This window comes from Notechis scutatus, chromosome 7 (genome assembly GCF_049901735.1).
Source record: "Notechis scutatus isolate UNSWTSFEM ecotype Mainland chromosome 7, rNotScu1.2, whole genome shotgun sequence".
In the NCBI taxonomy this organism is placed as follows: domain Eukaryota; kingdom Metazoa; phylum Chordata; class Lepidosauria; order Squamata; family Elapidae; genus Notechis; species Notechis scutatus.
In genome coordinates, this window is record NC_142015.1 from 26957061 (window position 1) to 26980944 (window position 23884).

Below are 23884 nucleotides of genomic sequence, written 5' to 3' on the forward strand. Positions count from 1 at the left end.
GATTTTAAGTTCTAATTTGGGTGGGTGGGGATTCCGGGAGTTGAAATCTGCTCCTCTTAAAGTTGCCAAGGTTGAGAAATGCTGCCCTACCTCAGGAGACTAATAAACCAGGAGCCAAAATAGATGCCACTTCCCAGCTGCTGTAAATAGCAACCCTTTGAAGCCAACAAGCAGGAAGTAAGGCGTTGCGTTGTGGGAAAAGAGACTCGAGACCCAGTTGACTTTTTCCTTTTTATTTTCTTTCTAATAATCGCATGCGGAGAAACCGCGGCAGCCTTTTTTATAGCCGGCTGCTCGCGGCTCGTGGCCAATGACGGCTCTTCAAATCTCCCGCCACCAAGGACCAACCTATCATAGGTAAGTATGCAAACATATAACATAAGGTATGAATAGATTAGAGCAAAGGCTAGGAGGGGAGCTGGGCATTTAGGAAACAGAATTGGAATTCTGAAATGAAAGGGAAGAGAGGTTGTCCCAAAGGAGTGTTGGACTCTGGAACTGAACTGAAGCCCCAATGAAACAGGTTCTTGGCAAGAGAAAGAGCTTAAAGGGGGAAATAAGAGAATGAGTGCATGGTGTCTTTCATGGCGTGTGTATGTGTGTCCACCTCTCTGTGTCACTCTCTGCAAAGGAGAGAAAGGAAGATGGCTGGAGATAACTTCAAAAAGCACGAGGCTGGACTGCATTGTAAAATTATAATGCTACTTTCCAGAGCAGGAATTAGGAGGAAAAACAAAAGACAGAAGCTTTTTCTTGAAGATAAAACCTTCAGGCCCCACCAAGCGCCCTTCCACCTCCTCCTCTGTCTCACAGAGGAGCAACACAACTGCCAGAAAAGCTAACACAGTCCTAGGCGGCACCAAGAGAAGCATAGCTTCAAGACAACAAGAAGTGAAAGTACCGCTTTATACCACACTGGTAAGAGCACACTTGGGATTCTGCACCCAGCTTTGATCACAATTCAAAAAAGATGTGGAGGCTCTGGGAAGTGTGTAGAGTAGAGCAACAAAGGTGATAAAGGGCGTGGAGGCTAAATCGTATGATGAACGGTGGAGGGAACTAGGCATGTCTAGCCCAGAGGTCTCCAAACTTGGCAATTGTAAGACTTGTGGACTTCACTTCCCAGAATTCTCCAGAATTTTCATAGCTGGCTGGAGAATTCTGGGAGTTGAAGTCCACAAGTCTTACAGTTGCCAAGTTTGGAGACCTCTGGGCTAGCCTATTGAACAGAAGGATTAGGGATGATAGCTGACTTCCAATACTGAAGGCAGAATACAGAATAATAAAATCAGAAGGGACCTTGGAGGTCTTCTAGTCCAACCCCCTGCTCAAGCAGGAGATCCCACACATTTTCAGAAAAATGGCTGTCCAATCTCTTCCAGAAAACCTTCAGTGATGGAGCACCCACAATTTCTAGAAGCAAACCGTTCCACTGATCAATTATTTTCACTGTCATGAAATTTCTCCTTAGTTCTAGGTTGGTTCTCTCCTTGATCAGTTTCTATCCATTGCTTCTTGCCCAGATTTCTGGTGCTTTGAAGAATTGGTTGACCCCACTCCGCTCTGTGACAGCCCCTCAAACATTGGAAGACTCTTATCATGTCACCCTTAGTCCTTCTCTCCATTACAGACACACCCAATTCCTGCAATCCTTCTTCATATGTTTCAGCCTCCAGTCCCCTAATCATCTTGGCTGCTCTTCTCTGCACTCTTTCTAAAAACCTCAACAACTTTTTTGTATTGTGGTGAACAAAAGTGGTTGTGGTATCCCAAGCGTGGTCTTGCCAAACTACTACTGCAAGTGGTACTTGAGGGGTTGTCACAAAGAGGGGACTGACTTATTCTCTAGGGCACCAGAGGTCAGGACAAGAAGTAATGGGTGGAAGCTTGTCAAAGAGACATACAATCTAGATATAAGGAGAAATTTCTGACGGTGAGAACAATCAGCCAATGGAATAGCTTGCCTTCTTGGGTTATGAGTGCTCCACCACTGGAGGTTTTCAAAAATAAACTGGCCGGCCATTTGACTGGGATGGTATAGGACTCATGCCTTGAGCAGGTGGTGGGACTAGAAGATCTTTGAGGTCCCTTCCAGTTTTATGATTCTGGGCCAGAGGTAGGGCAGTAAGAAAGTGGAGGTGAGGCCTCATAGTTTGGCTATCTGGCCCTGAAGGCACTCTTCTCTGCCCTGCCTCTCCTGTTTCTCTGGCTCTTCCACACTAAAATCCTTTCCCTCTTCCTTTCCCTCTTCCTTTCCCGCTTCCTTTCTTTGCCCCAGGGGGAAGGGGGGCTTCTTGTGCCTCTTTTCCAAGGGAGAAAATTTGATTATGTAAAATGGGAGAGGTCAGATTCTTGCTTAAATCAGGAAATGGGCAAAATGCTTGTGCTGTGAGATACAACAGTGTGTTTTGTTGAGGAATGTGTATGTAAGGGAAATCAGGAGGTGGAGCCAGCAAGGACAAAGGTATAATAATGCTCACATCAGGAAAGGAGAAACCAGCAGTTGGTAAAAGTAGTGTTGTGATGATGGAAGAGTCTTGTCTACCAGAAATATGCTTCCTTTTCAAAGGAGAACATCTTGTTTTGTTAAGATTAGGTCAGGGGAGGTCCTGGCTTCAAATGATTGGCAAGATACTCACGCTGCAACGTGCAAAGGTGAACTTTGTTGAGAAAGCAATCTGTAAGGGAAATCAGGAGGTGGAGCCAGCAAGGACAAAGGTATAACAATGCTCACATCAGGAAAGGAGAAAACAGGAGTTGGTAAAAGTAGTTTTGTGATGATGGAAGAGTCTTGTACAGGGAGAGATTTCTACACTCAGCATTTCGATCCCAGAGACCATCTGGAAAAGTACTACAAAATAAGCCTTGTGGATGATGAAATTGGTCAGTTTGTAATCTTCTTCCTGAAAGGGGCCCACAGGGCCTTCACCCTAGGTAAGTGTTGACTTTCCCAGCTTTAACCTCAAGGTGAGGGACGCTTGTTGATCTGAGATGGTCAGGAGGAGCCAAGAGGCAGATCTCAAAGTCACGCTTCCGTCTTCGTAATTCTGCGGATTGTAACCTGCCCCACTTAGACGTCCTCTTCAGGCTACAAACAGCCAAGGAATGAAAGTAGCTTACAAAAGGCAGATGCCAAAATAGTCACAAACATCCCTTCCAACCCTGTGATTCTATGTTCTATTACTTGAACTTTTCTGCAGATTGATCTAGACATGAAACCCAAGGAAGAAGTTCCCCCAATCTCTTTCACATTTATTTCTTCTTGACATAGGAGAGAAAAGGTGGGTTGGGAACAGGTTCATGGGAATGCTAAGAAGGAATTGCTAGGTGGTAAGGTGGTCTACAGGATGGTCTTTGGAGGGTCTCTGGTTCTTCTGAGGCAGTGTAGATGGGGAAACTATACAGGGCCCTGTAGCAGATACAAAGGACCCAAAGCAAACTCAGTTTGAAAAACTCTGGTTGGCTTGATGGGCTCCAGATGGCATCAAGGGAGACACCCTCATCGACATTGGCAGTGGCGCATCCATCTACCAGTTCCTCTCCGCCTGCGAGTCCTTCCGGGAGATCATAGCCACCGATTACGCTGACCAGAACCGGGAGGAGATGCAGCGATGGCTGAGGAAGGAGCCGGGGGCTTTCGACTGGACCCCCATTGTGAAATACATCTGTGAGCTGGAAGGAGACAGGTAGGTCGAGGAAGAATGGAGCTTTTCCTTTGAAAGTCTTTAAGGCTATAAGATTAATTTAGATTCAACTACAGAAGGCAACCAGGTCCCTTTCTTTCAACTTTGGCTAATCTGTCCATGGATGAAAATGCAGCAGAAGAGATTTTGCAATCAGGAGCTTTACAGGAGAGTAATTGTGCAGACCAGAAGAGTCCACATTGAAGGAGGAAAGGGGACTCACTCTCTTTCAGAAAGCTTTGCTAGCTGCTGCTGAGTTAGATGTGCCCATTGTGCTTGCAAAGCAAAGCGGCAAGAAATCCAGTTTCTTCTGAGCTGATGGGAGGGGCTGGACCAGTTGTTCCAGACTCGGGTCTGTTTCCATTCTTCTGCAGGGCTTCAGAAGGATCTGCAGGGTCATCTCCTCCTCCTCAGTAGTCCATGTCTTCTTTGGGCCTCCCCTTCCCAAGCTCTCTCTCCTGGTGCGACCTGTATCTTAGTAGGGTTTCCATCTCTGTTTCTTCTTTTGTTGGACTCAGAAAGATGATTACTCTGAGAGAGGAAGTCCACACATTTGAGAGTTGCCAAGGTTGAGAGACACTGTTGTAGACCTTCCAGGTCCCAGGGTGATATTTGAATCCATGCAGAGAAGGGCTTTCCTGTTCTTGAAGGACAGCAGACCTGGGAGACCTGACCTATCTCCATCCATAAAAAGAAGGGCAACTCCAGAGTGACCAAGGTTTGGAGGTAGGCGGGTCATATTCTTCCTGTCTTTATCCACATGGAAAAATGGCCAGAGAAGGAAGAGAAAGTCCGAAGAGCCGTCAAGCGGTACCTGAAATGCGATGTGACCCAACCCAACCCTTTGGCCCCGCTGGTTCTTCCTCCTGCAGATTGCCTGCTCTCCTGTTTGTGCTTCGATGTGGCTTGCAAGGACATCCCCACCTACCAATCGGCATTCAGGAACATCAGTTCCCTCCTGAAACCGGGCGGGCACCTCCTGTTGAATTCATCCCTTGAAGCGCACTACTACATGGTGGGCCAACACAAGTTTTCTGTCCTCTACCTGGAGAAGGAGGTGATCGAAGAGGCAGTGAGACAGGCTGGCTTTGTCATTAAATGGATTGAAGAGATCAGAATCAACTGCCCTCCATCCGAAGCAGATGCAAAAGGGCGGTGCATCCTTCTTGCCCAGAAATGCAGTCCGTGAAATTTAGGCAGCCGTTGATGTAACACCCAGAGGCTTCCCCAAACATGGTTAGGATTTTGTTATACAAGTTAGGGAAAGCACACATCACATCTCTTCTGTGATCCTTTGCTAGGAGGTCCATTAGAAAATGGTTTTGTTTGTAATAAAATATTTTGTATCTCTCTCTCTGTGTGTGTGCTGGTTTCTGCTTTCCTCGATGTGTACAGTTGATCGCCTTGTTGGAAGAATTTTCCTTCTGGGTTCAGTTCCAAGTGGGGGAAAAGGCTCTGCAATTATAGAAGTTGGTTGGAAAGAAGGTTTATTGATGAAGAGGATCACACGCCTTGGAAATTCTTGGCGAAGACAAAAAGGGGAAGAGATGCTGAGAGTGCCTGGGTTTTTATTTTATTTATTTATTTATTTATTTTGTCAAGTGATTGTAAGATAACAGGGATAAGTATAAACATAGTTATGATTACATGAAATGGACACATGGTAAGAAAACTAAAAAGAAATAATAGGACAGGGACGGTAGGCACGTTGGTGTGCTTATGCACGTCCCCTACACACCTCTTAAGAAAGGGGTAAGGTCAATAGTAGACAGTCTAAGGTTAAAGTTTTTGGGGTTTGGGGAAAAAAATACAGAGTCAGGTAGAGGATTCCAGACATTGACCACTCTGTTGCTGAAGTCGTATTTCCTGCCATCAAGTTTGGTGCGGTTTATCTTGAGTTTGGATGTATTGTGTTTTGCCCTCTGTGGGCGTTGAACTTCCTGGGCGACAGGAAGAATACCCTAAAAAAATAAAATCATTTTCAGACGGTGCTGCCTTTTTTAATGTAAAATCCTCCCTTCTCAATCCCAGCTGGGACTCCCGCAGAGAGGGCGGGGACACGCATTCCAATCGGGCTTCCTCCGCCGCGCGCTGCCAGTCTGACCTTTTTGACTCTCGTCGCTCGCCTTCCCTCTCCGGCTGTCCGGAAACCGAGAGGTCGTTCTGCGCCCGCGCACTTCGCGCGTTCCAGGAGGGGCGGCGAGGTTCCGCTCTTCTTCTTCTTCTTCCTCTTAGCGCGCATGCGCCCCGGAGGAGCCGAGGGCCGGCTGAGGCGATGGGGGCGGCGGAGGCGGACCGGACGCTCTTCGTGGGCAACCTCGACCCGCGCGTGACCGAGGAGCTGGTCTTCGAGCTCTTCCACCAGGTACGGAGGCCGGAGGGGGGATCGCCGGAGGTCGGAGGGTCGCCGGTGGGGTCTCTCCTCCTCCCCTCCCGGCGCGCCGCTGAGCTAGGCCGCCGGGGGGAGAGCGCTTCCTCGGAGGCCTCCCCCACGGACCCTCCGACACCCCGGCTGAGGAAGAGCGCTGAGGGAGGGGGGCGCTTTAAGGATGGCGCCTCGTCCGTCGCCCCCCCACCGCCCAAGGCCGCTGAGGGCGTCCCGGGATCCAGCGGGGGAGGCTCTGGCCCCGGAGATTGTGGGGGGCTGCGCGGGGAGGCCAAAGGCAGCGAGGGTCCCGGTGGGAAAGAGCCGCCCGAGGACGGGGGGAGGAGAAGGAGTTGGGGGGCGAATCCTCCCCCTCCCCCAGCCCTCCCCCTCCCTTGCACGACCCCCTCCCTCTGCGCCTTCCAGGCCAGGACTGTGAAGGGGATAAGAGCCGCGGGGCTTCTCCCAACTTGGCGAGTTTAAAGAAAGGCCCCGATGATGAAGTCTCTCCTAGGACAGGCTTTGCAGGGAGGCTCCTCCGTTCAGCTTCACTGGCCGCATTTTGGGCCTTGACAAACCATTGATTGGATTGAAGGAAGAAGAAAAAAAAAAAGGCTTGTGGGCTTCCGCTCCCAGAATCCCCCAAGCAGCTCGGGAGACCCCTGAGTTAAAATGCCTGATTTCCCTTGGCATGCAAAGAAAAGGCGGTGGATTTCTGCTGCTTTATTTGGGGGTGTGTGGTTTTCCCCCCCCCCCTCCTTTGTGGGTTGGTGCGTTTTTTTTCCAGTGCAGGGTCACTGGTGGCCTCCTGAAGAAACCTGGCAGCTTTTCTGCCCAGGAGACTAGCCTGAGCATCCATCGTTCCAGTGGGACTTTTTCGGTAACTTTTTCAGTGTTTCCCTTCTCATTTAGGGAACTCTGGCTGCTCCCAACTGTTGGAACTTCTTTCCATCCATGTTTGCGAAAGTGAAAGACTTTAACTCGCTCTTTTGTTTTCAGGATGTTTTTTAGGATGTTTTTAAAATCTAAGCATAAGGGCATTTGATGTTGAGGAAATGTTTGCACCATAACAATATCCTCTGCTTGATTGGCAAGTGCTGCCCCTCTTTGAAGGTTTATTCGAAATGTGGGCGTGTTAAGTGACTTACATGCCAGGTCTGTTTTTTAATGCAACGTTTTGTTTCTTGGTTTGCAGGCAGGCCCAGTCATTAAAGTAAAGATCCCGAAGGACAGGGATGGGAAACCAAAACAGTTTGCATTTGTGAATTTCAAACATGAAGAATCTGTTCCCTATGGCATGAGTCTGCTTCATGGGATCAAACTTTTTGGGAGACCGCTCAAAATTCAGTTCCGATCAGGTATCCATAAAATGTGTCAAGCAGCCTAGATGATCTTGGCAAAGTAGAAAGATTTTATCACTTCCCTTAGAGCTAGTGTGTAAACTGTTAGAGCAAAGTGCTTTGTGTAACCATGCTGGATTAAACAGTTGCCAAACCTTTAAGTAGAAGATACGATAATAGTGAACACCACATTGTCTGTGTATTAACATGAACTATTTTTGAGAAGAGGCTGCTTTGTCAGCCTTGAAGAACCATTGCTGGGATCGGCTTAAATTTTAGTTAATTTTATATTTAAATACATGATGCATCTAAATATTACAAAGATCCTAAAATCATTGCCCTACAAATGACTATTCTGCTTCACTGAATGCTGTATGCACTTTGAGTTGTTCAGTTGTGAAATATAATCTGCTGTTACCACAAAACATTCTTCTTAAAACAAATTTATTCCCAATTCAGCCCCATTGCTGAAGTGAATTCTGGAGTCTTGGTTTCAGTGTGTTGGTATTCTTTAAATCTCACTTCTGCTTTAAACAAAATATGCGAAATTAACTTTTGCAGAATGGGGCTGATGTATTTGAAAGAATGTCCTTAGTTTTTTTCAGCTCAGGACGGCTCATTTCCATCTAACATGGGATTGCAATTAAGTTGGACTTTGGTGTCTTTAGTGTTGCATTGCGATTGCATTGTCCCCTACTGGGTATTTCAGAAGGTTGCAACATTTGTTTTGGAAATCTGTTTGTGTGCTGTAGTAGTCCTCTGGTGTGATACTTCAGAGCCAGTTAATTGCTCCATCTTGGCTGCTGGCATCTTGCAGTTTGTCTCCCTCAAGAGTCCTTTAATTCATCTTCCAAAATGTCTTCCAGGGAGCAGTCATGCATCTCAAGAGGTCACCTCACCCTGTGCCCCACATGGATTTGCAAACGGAAACCCCTCCAGCCCACAGCTTCTGGCAGCAGCACACAGCAACAGGTAGCCTTGGGTGGACTTCTCTGCTGGCTTTTAAACTGGCCTAATTTGAGGGGTCTAGCTGGGGTGGAAAATGAAATTCATGAAATGATAGCACGAAAATGCAGAAGCGGCGTGTTATTTAAAAGTATTTCAAAACCACTTATTAAAATGTTCTGATACTTTTCAGAACACTGAATTATGATTCATGATTTGAAATAATTACTAGGTCTCCTGAGGCATTTGACAAATGTGCCTGTAATAAAACTGGTTAATTATATTTTCTTTAAAGAAGTGCTTTAAATATGGTAAGTTTACAAATATATGGAATGTGGTTCCTTGGGAAAAATAAAATAAAATTGAATGTCAACTTCATTAAGATTAATACAGCTGATTTCTTCTGGTTTTGACTTAACAGGTTTGAGAGGAACACAGAGAACATGTCAGCTGGCCAGAGATCATTCTCCTCTTTGGACAACCATCAATCAAAGGCTATGGTGAGTGGGCCTCCCCAGTGGGATTTGGAAGAGGAACAGCACAGATCCCTTGAGGGTTCACAGATGGGATGTGAGCCTGTATTTTCCTCTGGGGTGGGGGGTGGGGGTGTTCTTTCTTTACATGCCGAATTCCTGCAACACCAGCCATCTTTATTTCGTGCTGCAGTTGCCTGAAGTAGCATCAAATCTGACAATTCCACCAGCTTTTCTGCATTCTTCCCTGCATGGGAACTGCTCCCCCCAAATTTTATGAAAGGCTCCAGAGGAAATCCTTGTACATGTTTATATGCAAGTGCAGTAAAAAAAAAAAAACACCCAAAGTGTTACATTGATGGCCCATATTGTCTCTTCACCGTGCTTGCTGCAACTTTATCTTTCTCAGGCCTCCTCCTCCTTATTGGTTCCCTCTAGAGCGGGGTGGGGGGTCCAAACTTGGCAACTTTTAAAGACTTTTGTGGACTTCCACTCCCAGAATTCCTCAGCCAGCCAAGGCCAAATGTGGAGAGTCCTGCTCTCAATCTCTGCTCAAAACGTTTTCTCCTGCCCTCTTTGGCTTAGCAGACAATACTCCCACCTCTGCCCTTCCCCAGCAGGGCTGCAGTTGAGGGCCCAGAAGCCTTCCTGCCCTTCCTTGGACACGGGGGTTGTGGGGATTCTTCCTGGCAGCAGGGCCCTCCTCTCCTCACCCCAAGCTTCTTGCCTCCCCACCCAGATGACTTCGGCCTGGCAGCAGGTCCCATCGTACGGCGGAAGGCACAACTCTCCGCTTCCCGAGTCTTTGCCTGCAGGCCAGCAGGGTTACTCCTCCCCCTGGTCCTCAGCCTCCCCAGCACACTGGCGCTTGGAGCCTCCCCGCAAGGGCAGGGCCAGCTCCCACCCGTACCAGTCTGGCCACAGGCACCACGGCCAGGAGCAGAGGCGGCTTGCGGACTGCGGTTCCAATTACTCCTTCCGGGGGAGCCGGGAAGACCATTACCATGACGACAGGAAGTATGGAGGCTGGAGCTGAATCATGGCAGCCGGAGTTACCGCGATGGGGGATGGCGCTCCGCCCGCCACTCGCAAGTATTTGGAGCGGATTTTACGTACATTTCTTCCTGTTGGTTCTTTCCCTTTTTAAAGCTTCCTTTCTTCCCTTTACGGAGAGCTTGTAGGCGATAACTTCACAAGTTACCTTTTTAAAAAGAAAAAAAAAAGTTTTATATATCTATCATCTGCAGTATGTATTTTGAGAGAAAAGAATTTTTGAATTGTATTAACTTCCCCTCAGGGTTTAGACAAAGAGAGAAAAAACAAGTGCCACACTTTTAAACGGATAAAGAAAAGAAGACATTGTGTTTATTTTATAAGGAAAAAAAAAGTTCTGCTGCTTTGGTTTTATTTTAAAACCAACGTTGGTATTTTTATAGCAAGAGCCCCTGAGGCGGTTCTGGTGTTGCTCAGAAAAGGGCCGGGAAGAAGAAAGTTTGGTGGCCGTTGACAATTTGGGTAACAGTGTTTTGCTGCGGGAATGAAGTTACTGAATATTCGTTGTATTAAGTGTTTCGCCTGGTGAGATCTACAAAGAGAGTAGATTTGCCCAAGAATTTGATCACCTGTAATGAAGGATGTGTGCTCTTTACACTGACAGTCTCATTGGGGGTTTTTAGCTGATCTGATCTGGTGGTTTTTATATCAAGGAAACCCTGCAGTATCTTAAGTGATTGCCACTTCTCAGGAAATTATTGCATGCTTCTGCCTCACGTGGAGAAAAATTCAGATTGTTTTGCAAACACTTTCAAAATTAGAAATTTCTGATTTAGGTTAAATTAGAAAATCAATATTCAAATGAAACGAGAAAGAGGTAAGTATTGATGAGAATATGCGCCCATTGCAAGCTTGTAATGAAAGATTTCATCATAAAATGACTGGTTCCTGATGAGAGCTCAAAATGCTTAGTAATTGGAGAGTGAAATCTTGCTTTTCAGTCCCCCGGGTGGGCTACAATCTTCACGCTTCCCCCTCCCTCCCTGGCTAAAATGCCATCACTGCATGCAACTCTTACTTCTTTGTATTCTGAGAAATCCTGATTTGGCACAAGTGTTTGCCTGGGAGCACTTTTAATGGTAAGAAACTAGCAGGCCTAGCTTTCACTTGGCTTCCGGGTGCATCTCCGGTGCTTCCTTTAAACATTAGCTATTGGGACTGGTAATTAAGTGTTTGTGTTTTCTGGGCACACGTAAAACACACGGATTGTGTTTCAAATGGCTGCTTTGAGTAAAATTAGTACCCAGTATTTGCAATTGGCATACGTTTCACTTGGAGCCATGTGATTTTAGGGAAGAAGCAGCCGTTTTAACCGGGTTCATCCTCATCTCTTCCCTACTACTACAGTCCCAAGATGACTATTATTCTTTCTACCAAACAGAATTCCTGAAAGAACAGGACTAGGGTTTTATTTTGCTGCTGTTGCTGCTTGCTTTTTCTTTTTTTCCAAGAAAGATTTTTAAGCCTTGGTTATACTACATGTCTGAAGGGGTGAGATTTTGTTAATATTAATGTTGACAACATTGTTCATATACAGGAAACATTTTCTACTAGTATTTCAATGACCCTGCTTTTGATGATGCCGTAAATTTAAAAAGCCCCTAAAATTCATTTCTAACATTTTCCTAAGAAATATTGTTGAGAGTATTAAACATGCCCTTCCTTAGGCTTATGTATATGTATATAATGACAAAAAATAAATAATTCCTTTCTTGTAAAAACTGTTGTGTGTGTGCAAACAAAATTTCCTGAGGTCTAAATTCCAAGCTAGTGGTTCTTCTGAGTTTTCCAAAAGTATTTGCCTCTCGTGTGGAGTCGGCTCCGTGCACCTGCCTGAAAATGCCTGCCTGGTTTGTTCCCCTGTTCCCCTAAAATCTAAATTCCTGGGGCGGCTCTGACAGAATTGATCTGCCCCCAAGAGAGGCTGCATGCTCTGGATGTCCAAGTCTTGCCTGGGGTGGATATTAACCTGCCCCTCTGTTCTTTCTCTTCAGTGATGCGATATTGCTTTGTGTCTGTTCCTGCCATTATTTCTTTCCCCTGGGGAATTCATACTCCAAAAAGAAAAAATAAATGAATTTGTTAAGATTGCTAATGACCGTCTGCGAAGGGTGGGCTCTCTTTTCCCAAGCGAGGCCCATCTGGGCTGCACCGATTTCCTGGGGTGAAATGCCGCTTCCTTCATGAGCAAGGCCCCCTTGCCCTGGGGCAGGGAAAGCAGCTCCACAGAGGCCCCCCCAAGGAAGCTCAAAGGGCTTTGCTGCCCATTCCTGTCCTTTGACCTGCAGCCTCTGGTCCCCCCCCCCTCACCGCCTCCCCTCTTGGCCCCTCTGCCTTCCCCTTGCAGTTGAGCTGCAGGTGCTTTTTAAAAAAACGGTCAGCCATAGAGGGAGGGCAAAGGTCGACCTTGACATTGACCACCTTGCCCCCCTTCCTGGCCGCAGCTGCAAGCTGTCTGCCCCCTCCAACCCCAACCCTTGGCAGGCCGATCGCCTTGCCCCAGAGCAGCCCATTGGGGGGGGGGGAAGCAGCTGCCCATTCCCTCCTTCCCCAGCAGGGTGGAGCAGGCGGGCATCTGGGGCCGGTCCCGGGTGGCCCTCGGACCTCCAACGAGGATGCTTCCGCCTTCGTTTAGGGGAGGGAGGGAGGGAGGGAGGACTACTTTTCCCGGCATGCTAAGCATGGCGCGGCCACTTGGCGTCGGGCTCTTTTGAGGACTCCGTTTCCCGGCAACCCTTGCGGCAGGACGGGAGCCGGCGGGGGGGCGGGTCGGTGTCGCGCTGCCTGCCGGGAACCGTAGGCCCTTTCGGCGTGGATGCGTGGCGTCGGCGGAAGCGCCCGCGGCTGGCTGCGGCTCTGCGGAGGAGGCGTCCCGGGGCGCGGCGGGAGGCGAGCGATGGCCGAGGCGGCCGGCCTGATGGGCCAGAGGATCGTCTGGGTGGACCTGGAGGTAGGGAGGGGGCAGGAAGGGGGGAAGGAACCCCCATCCCACGGGAGATTTCCCCCGCCTGCCTGCCCACTTGGGGTGCGGGCGGCTGGCCCCTCCAAGGGTGCCGGGGGGCTGGGAGGGGGCAGGCAGGGGGATCTCCTGTATGGGGGGCTTCCTCCTAAACACCTCAACTCCCCCTTCTAAGATGGGACCCAGCATCTCCCTCCACAATTTTTTTGGGGGGGTCTTGAATCTGGGGCTGCAGCTGTGCCTCCTTCCTGGGCTTCTGCTGAAGGGAGGGGCCCTCAATCCCCCCCCCCATCATAACAGGCAGAAGCCAATGGGGGTGGGGCGGGGGGTAGCATTCAGGGGGTCTGCCCCATGAATTCAAGCAGAGGGCCCCTCCCCCCCTTTGCTCCCCATGGGCAGTTGGCGTTTTCCTTGGGGGCCGAGATTTGCCCCGTCTTTGGGGAGACCCCAGAGCTGCATTGGGGTCCCCGCCCTCCATGGCACCTCCATGGCCCGCTGGTCCAGAGCTGGTCTGGCTTGACCCGGCAGGGAGCTTTCGGCCCTCCCAATGCCCAGCCCAGCTGCAAGCATCCTCCCACCAAGGATGGGAGCCCTCCATGGACGGCCCTTAGACTTGCAGGGGTCTCCAACCTCGGCCACTTTAAGACGGGTGGACTTCCACTCGTCTGGCTGAGGAACTGGCTGAGGAACTCTGGGAGTGGAAGTCCACCCGTCTTAAAGTGGCCGAGGTTGGAGACCCCTGATCTAGATCAAGGGTCTTCAAACTTGGCAAGTTGAAGAGTTGTGGCCTTCAACTCCCAGAGTTCCTGAGCTAACATGACCAGAGGAGGAATTCTGGAGTGGAAGTCCACCCGTCTTAAAGTGGCCAAGGTTGGGGAACCCTGAGGTTCTCCCTCCCGAGTGTCGCCTTCTTCCTTTGAAGGCAGGACGGTGAATCACCCCCCACTCTCCTCCCCCATCCCCCCTTCAGTAAGTGAGTCCCTGCTTAAGGCCAGGGCTAATTCCCATGCTCTTCCCCTGGCTGCCTTTGCTTCTCGGACACAGATGACCGGCCTGGACGTTGAGAAGGACCAGATCCTGGAGATGGCCTGCCTGGTCACAGATTCAGGGCTGAACATCCTGGCCGAAGTAAGTTGCTATCCTGACGGTTAGTTCAAGGTCTCCCCCTGATGGAGGGGCCCTGGGGGGAATGTTCCCCTTTCCCCGCCTGCCAGGCCCAGATGGTCCCAGCCTGGAGACCGGCTGCTGCCAAGGGGGCAAAGGCCAGATTAAACTGGAAGGCGGACTGGCTTACAGCGGTTCTCTCTCCCTGTGGCTTCTGAGGAGACGTGGATCCCTCCGCGGCCTAATCCTGCCGGCTCCCTCAAGGATGGGCTGCCTCTTCCTCCTCTCCACCAGAGAGATGCATGGCTGGCGGAAGGAAGGAGCGAAGGTGAAACCTTCCCTGAAAAGGGAGGGTGGCCTTTGGACTGCTGTGTTTTTAAGTGCTTTTTGTTGTTCTATTGGGCTCATTACTATCACCATTAATCCTCCCATCACTCCTTATTACTCCTCCCCTCCCACTTGTGACTGTAGGACTGTAACCTTGTCTCTTGTATCCTTACGATTTATATGGACTGTTTCCTGGTAGGATTTGATTGCTTATTGCACCCAGTGACTATCATTAAGTGTTGTACCTGATGATTCTTGACTCTTGCCGAATGTCTCTTTTCTTTTATGTACACTGAGAGCATTTGCACCAAGACAAAGTCCTTGTGTGTCCAATCACACTTGGCCAATAAAGAATATTCTATGCTATGCTATGCTATTCTATATTCTATTGTCCTTCCTTCTTCTATTCTATTCTACTCTATTCTATTCTTTCTTATTCTATTCTATTCTTTCCTATTCTCTTCTCTTCGTCCTTTCTTATTCTATTCTATCCTTCCTTCTTTATTCTATTTTGTTCTATTCTCTCCTATTCTATTCTATTCTATTCTATTCTATTCTATTCTATTCCTATTTCTATTTCTATTTCTATTTCTATTCTCTTTGTGAGCTGCCCGGAGTTACGGATGGTCAGTTGGATGGTCATATAAACATTCATTCATTCATTCATCCATAAATGTCCTCTCTCGGTTGGTAGGGTCCTAACCTGATCATCAACCAGCCCAATGAGTTGCTTGACAGCATGTCAGACTGGTGCAAAGAGCATCACGGGAAGGTAAGATCTCCAATTTCCTAGAATTTTGTGCTCAAATGGCTTCCTCTTCTCAGTTTCACCATCCCTCCTCCTCCTCCCTAGGGTCCCCTTCTGCCCTCCTGAGGAAGGGACCCTTTTCCTTGAGGGACAGCTCAGTGGCTTTGTAGCCCAGAGCGGGGCAACCCAGCACCGCCCTGATGTCAGCACCGAAGCTGCAGCCCAGCAGAACAGAAGTTGGGGATTCTGAGGTTTCTCGTTCCTGCTGGAACCTGATATTTGAATTTAAATCTTTTTCTCAACCTTTCCACTCTTTATGAGGGGAACTGTGACAGGAGCTCATGTATGGGAAGGCCAGTGAGGCTTGTGTTGCAAAGGAATATCTCCCATCCAGCCATGGGGCCACCAAGGTCTTGTCCTGCTGTGAATAATTGGAAGGGAGCCTTGTTTTGGGTCAGAGGTCATGAACCTACACAGGTAGAGACGATTCCGGGCCCTTGGTTGAGGAACATCAACGAGGAGACAATAGCTGTCTGGGAATGCAGATAATTATGAAAACAAAGTAGTAGACTTTGTCCAGTTGGATTTCTCTATGACAGAAGTCTTCAAACTTGACAGCTTTAAGACTTGTGGACTTCCAACTCCCAGAGTTCCTCTTCCAGTTATGTTAGGAATTTTGGGAGTTGAAGTCCACAAGTCTTAAACTTGCCAAGTTTGAAAGCCCTTGTCCTATGTATCTCTTCAACTTTCTGAGTGGTGGGCACCGTCGGCCACCTTGTGCTGGTTCCCCTGGAATGGGGGTCTCTAGAGATCCTTCAGAGGCTCTGGAATAATAGAGCCCGCTGAGCCTTCCTCAGACCCCTTCTGGCATGTTCAGGGATGCCCTTATTCCCAAAATTCCTCCCCCAACCCTACCCAAGGCCTGGCCTTGCTACTCTGAGTCCCTGTCTTGGGCAACCGCCTTCAGACATGGGTTCCTTGAAGCCTGTGGGGGTTGGGTCCGAGCAACTCTCTTGACGATGCAGCTTCACCTCTGCGTTCTCTTCTCTCCCAGTCGGGTCTGACCAAGGCCGTGAAGGAGAGTACGATCTCCCTGCGCCAAGCGGAGTACGAGTTCCTGTCTTTCATCCGACAACAGACTCCGCCAGGGCTCTGCCCTCTCGCAGGTTGGAGCGGTGAACTTGGCCTCTTTCGTTCGTTTCAGCCGGAGTTTCCCAAGCTGGGCAAGGTTAAAAGGCCACGTGGACTACAGCTCCCAGAAGTCCCCAAGCCAGCAGGCTGCCTGGGAGAATTCTGGGAGTTCACGCAGCTTAGAGTGGGAGAGAACCCCACTACGGTGGTTGGCTTTAAGGGGATTTGGTGTTAATGGAGAAGATCCCTGGAAGAGAATATGCCATGGGCTACCTAGATGGGGGCAGGCCAATGGGGTGGGCAGGCAGGGGCTCCTTGGGGGGGGGGGGGGGGAGGGCAGCCAGGACTTGATTAACTCTAACTTGTTCCTTTGGAATACAGGACAATCTTCCATTTAATGGACATTTGGCTTTAAAGGACGTTTAGTCTGTTAAATCCAGAGTCGACTGTATTCAGTAGAGATGAAATGTTGGCCTTTGCATTTTTCTCCGTCTCCTGGCTGAGAATCCTGGTTTGACTGGGTGCGTTTGCTCCCGGACAGGAAACTCTGTTCATGCCGACAAGAAGTTTCTTGACAAATACATGCCGCAGTTCATGAAGCATCTCCATTACCGGATCATCGATGTCAGCACCGTGAAGGAACTCTGCAGGTTAATAGGAACATCCAACTTTGGACCCTGGGCAATGGGGGGTTCTTCAAGCAGGCGCCCTCCAGAATTCCTAGCCAGGGGTTCCAGTTGGCGGAACGGTGGAATTGGGAGACTCCCGTGGGATTAGCAGAGGTTGGGAAGGGGAGCTCAGTGAGGCAGGGAGCTCCCTTCAGGAAAATAATACACGTTTTCAGTAAAAAAGCATTTGCAGGCCTGAAATGGTCTTCGGTGAAGCTGATTTCTGGCCCAGGATTTGACTCTTGCGGCCGCAGTTCTTCCAAGCTTCTGCAGACCCTCCTTTGGTGTGGCTTCTGCATGCAAGGGGGCGGGGGGGGGCTGCTTTGGCTTCCTCAGCATGGAGACGGAAGGCGTCCCTCTTTTCGTTTCAGGCGCTGGTACCCTGAGGACTATGAGTTTGCTCCCAGGAAGTCTGCTTCTCACAGGTGAGGCTGTCCAAAGGGGGCCTGCGTTTGTATTACTTATTTGTTTCTTAAATTTCTACACCGCTCCCCTCACCCAAGTGACTCTGGAGAGTTTGCTAACCCCATCGTAAAAGAATATAAAAACGTGTTTCCTTATCCGTAAAGTATATTTTTCCTGGATCGTTTTATTTTCAGAGCCCTGGATGACATCCGGGAGAGCATCAAGGAGCTGCAGTTCTACAGAAATAGCATCTTTAAGAGGAAAACAGATGAAAGGAAAAGAAAACTGCTGGAAAACGGAGAAAGCGAACAGTCTATTAGTTGATCCCGCATCCCCGTCCTTCAGGAAAACCTCCAGAGCCCAGGGCAGTCTTCCTGCGGAAGAGAAGAACTGCCTTTCAGCTCCGTCGCTTTCTCAGAACGGCGACGTAAGAGGATCCCAGAGGGGAGAGGCGTTTCAAGGCCTGCCTCTGCCACTCGCTGGTTCTTCCGTTCAGAAGTATCGAATGCTTGCGGTCCTCGGAGAAGGGCCTGCATTTAGCTGCAAACAGCCTCAATTTGTTTTAGAAATAAAATCGACCTCCCTGCAAAATGGTTGCCTTTTTCCTTGTCTTCTGGGGCTCAGTTCTGGTTCAGGAGGAGGAGGAGGCTTAACATAGCCCTTAAAAATGGTTTTAACAAAAACAAAACCCAGCAAAAACTCCAGGTTAATGTTAAACTTGAGATAGAAGCTCAGCAATTATTTTGAGTGGGCATCTGTGATCCTTAATGGTGTTTTTGCTGCGAGGGATCTTCGTTCTCTAGTTTTTGTTCTCATGTTTAAAACCAACGTCCCCTTTCAAATATTGTTTAAGTTGGGCAGCCTGCACAGTTTTCCCTGTTCAGTGCTGGGCCCCCTTCTCACCCTCTCTCTGCCCCACGGCTAAGCCTGCAGCCGGGAACGGCCTTCCTCTGGTTTAAACAGCTCCTCGGAAAATGACCCTCCAAAGCTTTTACTTTTGTCTTTTAAAGCTATTCTTTTTCGCTCTCTGGCTTACCTGTATTTCGACCTCCAGAGCTGCTTCCCCAAAGATGTCGACTGACAGCGCTGCTAAAGGTGCCCAGGTGTGCAGGAATTAAAAGCGGAAGGAGCCAGACCTGGCAAACGAGTCGCCTTCTTCCTTGTTAAAGCCACGGTCAATTCATTAACTGGGCCTGCACAGCATCGTTTCCCGAACAAACCTTGCTGAACTTAATTCATGTGGTCTTCCAGCTGGAGGGTCTTGTTGGGTTTAGAGAAGGAGATAGGCATGGAAAGAATGGGCCTTATGAATATCTCATGTGACCTGGCTGGATCCGCACTGTTGTCACAAATCCTACAAATTAGTTGTCATTTTTGAAACGGCCACCGAAAATTTCATCTTGTTCCAATAGTGGGGTTTTTGTTGTTGCACATTTAATTTGACACCATTTTACATGGGCATTTACGAAAGGCTTGCTAGAAGTATGAAGCAAAACATTCAGTCTGTGTGTGTGTGTGTGTGGTTTTTGCATTAGCTGGATTAGCCTGGGTCCTATACGTGGCTTGTAAGTTATATATAGACTATCTAGATATTTTCAATGTAGAACGATAAAACATGCAATTTCCAAAGGAAAACTCGGTTCATTTCTTGCAGTAAGAACCTCAAAGGCTCTAATATCACCTCAAAGGACAACAATATTTTTATTTATCAAAAGAGATGAAGGAAGGAAGGAAATGGGCTTCACCTTAATAATTACAATTTGGTACTAACGTTTGGGAATTACTTGGGAACTGCACCCAAGATTTGGACCTCAAGGTCTGCCCCTCTGCTTTACAAAACCTCAGTTGGTCCACTTAAGGTGAAAACCTGCCACTCGGAGATGCTGGATCAGTATGAATTAAAGGGTTTAGCAACTCTTTAACATAATTGCCTAAAGATGGTCAACCAAACTGCTAGCATCTCATCCTTAATGCCATCCCTGAGACCGTTAAAATCTTACGATCTGATTAACAAATGATGGATTACATTGTTCAAGGCAGTTGGACTGTTTAAAGTCTAGGCAGAAAGGCCTTTATCGTCCTCCCCCTCCCCTGAAAAAAAGAAATATAACTTTATGGTTTGAATATTTAAAAGCCACAGCAACTGATGAGTTCTGGCATTCGGAGCATTCAAAACGGCAGCCTTCATTTGGAACATCTCCAGAACGTCTTTCCTGCAAGACAAAAGCCCAGGTGGACATTATTTATATGTTGTGAATTTTGCTGTTCAAACAGAACATTTGGAAACTTTGCTGCTGGCAGAACCGCATCTTCAACTGATTAATTTGGGAGCGGGGAGAGCTGATTGTTGCTCGGTTGGAGGGGATAGGTGTTCAAATGAATACAGAATGAGATTACCTTAATCTGATTGAACAAATATACCTGCAAGCAGGAGAAAAGTCCACTGGGTTTCCCCCCCCTCCCCTTCTCTGGTTTTCCTGCTGTCAGTCCTCAGGTATGTTCACCTGATGAGCCTGTCAAAGTAGCGAAGAGACCCAGGTAGTTCGTGGAGAAGCTGAACCATCAGGTCTTCTCTTCATTGCAGTTTACTGACAGGTGGACTCAGATAATGATGGGAAAGCTTTTGAAATGATGTAACCAGGTGGGGATTCTTGACTCATTCCACATTTTCAAGGAGTTCCATGAAATCCTTTGTTCAAACTACTCAGAGATAATGGGGCAAAACATCCCTTCTGTCAGTCACTGCTGAGCTTTGGCTGCCGGTCTCGATGAGGGAGCTGAGCTCGCCTTCTGTAAAGAGAACGATGCCCATCTTTCAGACCCCTGGCACCCCTTTGGGTAGAAAGGAGCAGCCTGGTTGGGACCCTGGTTGGCTGGGAAGATGGCCCTGGTGATGTCCTTCAGAACCTTCTCAATAGGACTTAGAAGAATCTGAGAAGGAGGGCCGATGGCAGCCAAGTCCAATGGACACAGGGGGCACTTGGCATGGAAGCAATGGATGCTGGCTGGGGGTTTTGGAGGTTGTAGTCCCAACATCTTAGGAGGAACTTTGTTGAGTCAATGAGCCAAGATATATACAGTGTTTTGGCCAGCGTATTGTACAAGTAATTATGAAATAAACAACGAGGTTTTCCCAAGATCTTATGGGTGCTAGAACCACGAAGAATGGCAAAGAGGGGGATTTCCAGGGCAAAGGAAGGCAAGTGGGGTCTCCAAGGGGAGCACAACCTCAGCAAATAACCTTTGGGATTAATGTACCAGAGATAACCTCAACAACGGAAACGGGAGAATCTTGGATATGGGGCTGGTGGCATCTCCATCTTTTCTCCTGGGTATTTCTACCCTGTCCTCTAGCTCAGGGGTCTCCAACCTTGGCACTTTAAGCCTGTTGGACTTCAACTCCCAGAATTCCCCAGCCAGCTGGCTGGGGAATTCTGGGAGTTGAAGTCCAACAGGCTTAAAGTTGCCATGGTTGGAGACCCCTGCAGTCTAGCTACAAGCTTTCTATCAGCCTGCCCAAACTGACCTTATGTGATTGCCCCTGGGAGGTTGAAATTTCAAAGATCTGAATAGCACCAGGATGGAGAACCTGTCTTTAAACTGCACGGCTCTCTCTGACTACAGAAACCAGCTCGCTTGGCTCTCATGGCAGCTCCTTCCTCTTGATTTCAGGCTGAGCTGAGTCTTTCATGGCTCTGCAGCCTTTGACCCAGGCAATGCTGGGAAATGAGCTGGGGATTCTCCAAAGTGGCACATTCCCACAGACCGATTGCTGGTGCCCAACCTTGGGACTGTTAGCGCTGGCTTGTCACGCAAACCCCAGGCATCCAAGGTTGTCTGGCAGCCTCCAAAGAAAGCAAGCCTTTTCTGAGTTAATTGATTGGAAATATGTGCCAATGAACTAATTGCCAGCATGCCATCGCACACCGAAAATGGAAGTCAGCAGAGTCACAAACCTTGTTGAGTGTGTCAAGCCTCCCAGATGGGGCGTGTGGGAGAAACCAGGAAGAGAGAGGCTGCCTTGGGGCAGGAATCCCCCTTTCTCTCTTCTAAGGTCTCCCAGCCCACTCCCCTGCAGCTGAGATGGAGGAGGGGGCCTTCTGAGGCGGTTTATGGCATTTCCAGGCAGGCGGCAAGTTCTCCCCTTCTGCAATTGATTAGGATGACTCAACTGCCTTTCCGGAGCAACTGAGGGAGGAGAAGGCAGTTTAATCAGCATCAAGGACATCGTTGGGAAAGGTCTTCTACATTCTGGTGGAATTCCGCATGGATGTGTCCCCATTTCCCACCCTTCCCTCAACTCTCTTCCAGCCACCAGAATAGCCAAATGGGGGGGGGCTTGGAATTCCCCAGAGCAGAGCAACTTTTGAGGTTTGTAGGGGTGCAAAATTCCACGGAGGCATCTGATGTAGGACTTCTTCAGACAAAGTATCTGAGATTCTCAGTCATCCAGGTCATGGTTGTCCCAGAGGTTGTTTCAAAAGGCAGCTGGACTTTGTTCTTCCTTGAAGACGTTTCACTTCTCATCCAAGCAAAACTGAAGAAGCTTCTTGGATGAGAAGTGAAACATCTTCAAGGAGAAACAAAGTCCAGCTGCCTTTTGAAAATCACTTCCTCTAGTCCACCCTCCTGCTCAAACAGGAGTCCCTATGCCGCCCCAGAGAAATGGTTACCAATCCCTTCTTTAAAATCTCCACTGTTGGAGCAACCACAACTTCTGGTGGCAGGCTGTTCCACTGGTTAATTGTCCTCACTGTCGGGAAATTCCTCCTTAGTTGCTTCTCTCCTTGATTAGTTTCCATCCGTTGCTTCTTGTCCCGCCTTCTTGGTGCTTTGCAGAATAGTTTGACCCCCCTCTTCTTTGGGGCAGCCCCTCAAATATTGGAGCACTGCGATCCTGTCACCCCTAGTTGTTCTTCTTTTCTTTAAACTAGACATATACCCAATTCCTGCAACTGTTCTTCCTAACCCCCCAGACCATCATTAAAATAGGAATGGGGGGAGGGAAGGAGGGAGGGAGGGGAGAGAGAGAGAGAGAGCAAGCACTGCCAAGGGGCTTTAAGTTATACAGAGGCAATTAGTGAACGTGGGGCCTGGATTTCAGCTAACAGCCACCCATTCCCACTTACCAGCTTTTAATAAAGTACAGTATATAAAACAAATTCGCCTACTGCAGAAGTATGCATTATTCACTAAGGTGAAATATTTTGTGCTGCCAGCAGGTGGCACCCTTTCCATTTACTATTTTGCTGCGGAAGGCCAGGTGGGCCCTGCAGCATCTTTGAGCAAAACTCAAAATGTGTGAGCTTCTCTCCTTCTCCAGGAGTGGATGTTTCCCGAAAGGAAAATGGGAGCTTTGCCAGGGTTGTGTCTGAGAAGATGAGGTGCAAGCTAGAATCACCCAGGAGGGGTGTGTTTTGGGGGTTGCTCTGCCCCCCTGGACTTTGGGGGTGGTTCCTCCGAGCTTTTCGGGAAGCCAGCAACAGTGCTGCTCCCTTGATTTAGGGCGCAGGTGACACAGCGAAATTGCTTGTGTGACTGCCAACCTCCTCCATCCGGTCATCTGTCCAGGTGCATTAGCCATGCCTCCTTGTGCCAAAGATTTGTCACTAATTATGAATGTTCTCATCAGGGCTTCTCCAGCCTGTCATACAACCTGGAACGGCTGGAGTTTCCCCAAGGACCCCATGTCCATCAGACACACTTTTCCAGGGAAGGCCAACGTCCAACTTCTGGGGGCTCTTTCAGCCCTGGCCCTCCCCATTTTAGGAAGTACCCCAGGACTCTTCACTCAGCACCTGCCCTTTGTGTGACCCCTTTATTTTTAACTAAGATAAATGGATAGGGAGCCGCCACATGTAAGCAAAGGGCTAATTCCTGGAATTTGCAAGAACCATCTCTGGAGCCCAGCTAGGCCCTCCTGGCATCCTTAGAAAAGAAAAATAATGGGAGCTGCAACCCACAACACGGTTCACAAGTTGTCCCGACTGGGCCGGAGACAGACCCAAAGGTTGTGGCTCCTCTTGGATGTCCAGGAAACTGCCGAAATGTACGATGTGATTGTTTGCTCAGGAAATATTGGGTCACATGTTAACAGATTGTGGAAGGCGGTTGAGATGGAGTTTGCAGGACCCAGCAAAACTTGGAATAACAGTTTTGCCTCGGAGGGTTTATTTTCTGGGGAAAGGTCACCTTCAAGAAATTGTTTTCCATGGGCTGGAAAAGCTTGCAGGAGAGGCCAGATTCAGACAGGGAGCCAAAAAATCCCACGGGAATGGAGCATACTGGGCTTTGATTCCCTGTGTTGTGTGAATGTGGCCGCTGGGATTCGCAAACCAGATTTAGAAGGTGCCTAGTTGTAGCTTACTCAACAGGGTTAGCTGGACAAGCCAGGGTTTTTCATGAGGTCTGAGCCATGTGGCCAGCCTGGTTCTCACAACTGGCTGACACCGAAGGAGATTTCTTTGGTTTCTGACTGCTATTTCATGTCAGTCAGTAAGGGTCAAGCCATTACAGGTTGTAAACTGAGGTTTCTTGTGGTGGCTGAACTGGAGATTATCGCCATTATCCCACTAACCATGGCTTACCATTGTTCATTAACTCAAATTGTCCCAAAGATGCTTTTTTTTTCAAGCGGCAACTGGACTTTCTGGTTTTTCTTTGATGACGTTTCGCTTTTTATG

At 48.5% G+C, this 23884-nt stretch overlaps 3 protein-coding genes across 3 annotated transcripts; all 3 read left to right on the plus strand.

Annotated features, from left to right (window-relative positions):
* Window positions 1-2631: 2631 nt before the first annotated feature.
* Window positions 2632-5038, plus strand: LOC113430258 (nicotinamide N-methyltransferase-like). Its single transcript, XM_026692718.2, has 3 exons — window positions 2632-2934; window positions 3479-3686; window positions 4446-5038. The coding sequence occupies exons 1-3, from the start codon at window positions 2727-2729 to the stop codon at window positions 4870-4872; spliced, it is 843 nt and encodes a 280-aa protein (XP_026548503.2). The 5' UTR covers window positions 2632-2726; the 3' UTR covers window positions 4873-5038.
* A 548-nt stretch (window positions 5039-5586) lies between these two features.
* Window positions 5587-11580, plus strand: RBM7 (RNA binding motif protein 7). Its single transcript, XM_087969763.1, has 5 exons — window positions 5587-6048; window positions 7244-7406; window positions 8255-8360; window positions 8755-8833; window positions 9546-11580. The coding sequence occupies exons 1-5, from the start codon at window positions 5587-5589 to the stop codon at window positions 9840-9842; spliced, it is 1107 nt and encodes a 368-aa protein (XP_087825889.1). The 3' UTR covers window positions 9843-11580.
* A 1001-nt stretch (window positions 11581-12581) lies between these two features.
* On the plus strand, window positions 12582-17792 carry REXO2 (RNA exonuclease 2). The gene is made up of 7 exons (XM_026681034.2): window positions 12582-12809; window positions 13863-13946; window positions 14944-15021; window positions 16052-16163; window positions 16670-16778; window positions 17168-17221; window positions 17396-17792. Exons 1-7 carry the CDS (start codon window positions 12675-12677, stop codon window positions 17523-17525), a joined length of 702 nt encoding a protein of 233 aa, XP_026536819.1. The 5' UTR covers window positions 12582-12674; the 3' UTR covers window positions 17526-17792.
* Window positions 17793-23884: the final 6092 nt, after the last annotated feature.